This window comes from Cajanus cajan, chromosome 6 (assembly GCF_000230855.2).
Source record: "Cajanus cajan strain Asha chromosome 6, NIPB_CcT2T_4, whole genome shotgun sequence".
Classification (NCBI taxonomy): Eukaryota; Viridiplantae; Streptophyta; class Magnoliopsida; order Fabales; family Fabaceae; genus Cajanus; species Cajanus cajan.
In genome coordinates this window covers 16227745-16230881 of record NC_138522.1, presented here as the reverse complement: position 1 = coordinate 16230881, position 3137 = coordinate 16227745, and the positions used below count along the sequence as shown (strand labels likewise).

General features: G+C 31.3%; 1 protein-coding gene across 1 annotated transcript; it reads left to right on the top strand.

Annotated features, from left to right (window-relative positions):
• The first annotated feature begins 1519 nt into the window (after positions 1-1519).
• Positions 1520-2809, top strand: LOC109793047 (putative calcium-binding protein CML16). Its single transcript, XM_029270287.2, has one exon. The coding sequence runs from the start codon at positions 2007-2009 to the stop codon at positions 2538-2540; it is 534 nt and encodes a 177-aa protein (XP_029126120.1). The 5' UTR covers positions 1520-2006; the 3' UTR covers positions 2541-2809.
• Positions 2810-3137: the final 328 nt, after the last annotated feature.

The window sequence follows — 3137 nt, the reverse complement described above, 5'->3', positions numbered from 1 at the left end:
ATATTTGTCAAATTTTTGAAAGAAATTAATTCTCATGTAATAAAAAGATTTTCTTAATAATGAATTAATTTTTAAAAAAAGTTTAATTATAATATATATATATGTATATATATATATATATATATATATATATGTCTTAATATTCACATATATAATGTAATATATTAAAATAAATAATGTTTTGATAAAATAAAATTTGTACCATGCATGTTTATCTTTTGTATTTTTTATTTATTGTATACGTTGATTGGAAAAATCAAAATAGTAAAATTGTATATATTGATTAAAAAAATCAAAATAAGAAAAATCAGAAGATTTATGTTCCATTTAGAATTGTTATTATAAGATATATTTTAAAATAAATTATCATCTAAAAATATATATTAGATATTAAACACATATTTATATCATAAATAAATTAAACTGGATTTTTATAAAATTTAACATATTTATTTTTATATTTTTAATAGTATTAAAAAGATGGACATTTAAAACAAAATTTATAAAATTTAACATTGTAAATTATTCAATAATATGTGATCTGATAACTCAAAAATTAAGTTATAAAATGATAATTATATTTATTTATATACTCTAACACATCTTACATACAAGATAAATCCATAAGTTTGTTGAAAGATAAATTTATATTCTAGTCATGATTTTGAAATTATATAAAGAAAAAAAATCGTGTACCTCATGTTAAAGGAAGTATATATAAAATTGTTAATAAAATATAAGTTCATTAAGATAATATATATAATGCTTCAAAAAAAAACTTTTAAATTCTAATAAAAAAAATTGTCTTGTAGATTGCGACGGTTTATAGTAAATCGTCGCAATGCTGAAAAGTTTGCGACGGTTTATGACTAACTGTCGCAATGTTAAAAAAAATTTGCGACGGTTTATGATTAACTGTCACAATGTTAAACAAATTTTGCGATGGTTTACGATAAACCGTCGCAATATTGAACAATTTTGTGACGGTTTTGAAAAACTGTCGTATGAAGGGTCGCAATATCGTCACAATGCTGAAAAGTTTGCGACGGTTTATGACTAACTGTCGCAATGTAAAAAAAATTTGCGATGGTTTATGATTAACTGTCGCAATGTTAAATAAATTTTGCGACGGTTTACGATAAATCGTCGCAATGTTGAACAATTTTGCGACGGTTTTGAAAAACTGTCGTATGAAGGGTTATAATATCAAAACGACGACGATTTCTATATAACCGTCGCAATTTATCTGTCGCAATTTATCATTTTCCTTGTAGTGAGTCCTTAAAAGGAAAAAGGAAATGTAAGTGCCAACGCTATTCAAAAATATTATAGCCTAGTCCCCACCCTATCATTATGGCTTTTGATTTTTGTAGGCCTTAGCCCTCCCAAAATAAAAATAAAAAATGAGAAAAATCACATTTCTTTTAGAAAAAAAAAAGAAGTTACAATGAGTAACTAAAATTGTAAGAACTCGATGATAAAAATAGCACAACAATACAATTGGGTGATGACATCAATAGTCCTAATATGTATGATATGATTACATGAGAATGAATCTGTGGAAACCTAAGGTGATACAATCTTAGTTTGTTCCAACGTTACATGAAGCCAACTATGCGCTATCTCTTCCTAGTCTGTCTCCTAAATCAGAGAAATTAAATAAAAGGTTACCTCTGACCTGAAAAATCCAAGGACACTTCATCGCATCATTCTAAAATAAGCACCTCTCTCTTTTCTTCCTCAACTCCTGTTACCCTTATATTTCTGTGTTCGGTTCGAATTTCAAAATTGTTCTGTATTCAATTGACGTGTGTTTGGTTCAACAAACCCAAAGTATTAGATTGTATTAACATCAAACCAATCAAAGGCAACAAAAGAGTATCTTTTCACGATTCCCTTCGATTCCAAGTGAAAACTTGAGGGCACATAGCCAAGAACCCTAATCCAACCACATTTTTGGCCCCATTTTTTTTGCCCCTTTTTTGAGGGGCACGTTAATTTCGGTCATGCATTGCATGTCTCTCTTGCATTGTTGTTTCGTGGATTACATCGAGAACAAAATGTCGAAGCTCCAAGTCGACCAGCTCCATCAATTGAAGGAAACCTTCACGAGGTTCGACATGGATTCAGATGGAAGCCTAACAAGTTTGGAGCTCGAGGCGCTTCTTAGGTCACTGGGGCTAAAACTCTCGGGTGACATTCACGCGTTATTAGCCAACATGGATTCGAACGGAAACGGCTTCGTAGAGTTCGATGAGTTGGTGGATGCAATATTGCATGACATAAGCGCAGAGATTTTGTTGAACCAAGAAATGCTACGTGGGGTGTTCAAATGTTTCGATCGTGATGGCAATGGCTATATAACTAGGGCTGAATTGGCGGGAACAATGGCCAAAATGGGCCAACCCCTTACGTATAGAGAACTCACGGAGATGATCACAGAGGCTGATACGGATGGTGATGGTGTCATTAGCTTCAATGAGTTTGCCACTGTTATGGGTAGGTCAGCCTCTGATTTCTTAGGGCTTGCCTTCTCGTAGTGATCACACAAAACACGATTTTGAGCTTTGGAATGTGTTTCTGTCCTTGATGTTGTGCTCAAACAATATTGTGCCTTCAAACAAAGAGGAGAGGAAAGATTCCTAATGTAGAGTTTTTTTTTTTCTTCAGTTTTTCATGTTTTGGGGTTGTGTACGTAGCATTTTAGTGGATTCTTGGGAATATTTTACGTGATTGAGAATTTGGGGGGATGGTTATGTTGGGTGAGAAGTGAAACAAAGGAATCAAATATGGATATTTGGTTTTTTTTTTTTTTTTGCCTCGATCTTTGCAGTTGAATCAATTCAAGGAATAAAAAACTTTTCCATTCCACAAAACATGGCATCGGTTCAAACGGATTTGGGTTCTCTTCTGTTGAATTCAACTGCATGAATCCCAATCACAAATTAAACTATAAAATGAATGGTAAGTTAAAAAAGTATACACCATTAGATTTAAAATTGCATGACCTTGCAGTTCCTTTGAACTGGTGATCATCCTGATCCTGATCCTGTTCAAATTATGCCTAACTCTGGTTTGAATAAATAATTTATTTTTTAAAAAAATTTGTTATGTTTTAAAAGATTTTAGAGTGTTAT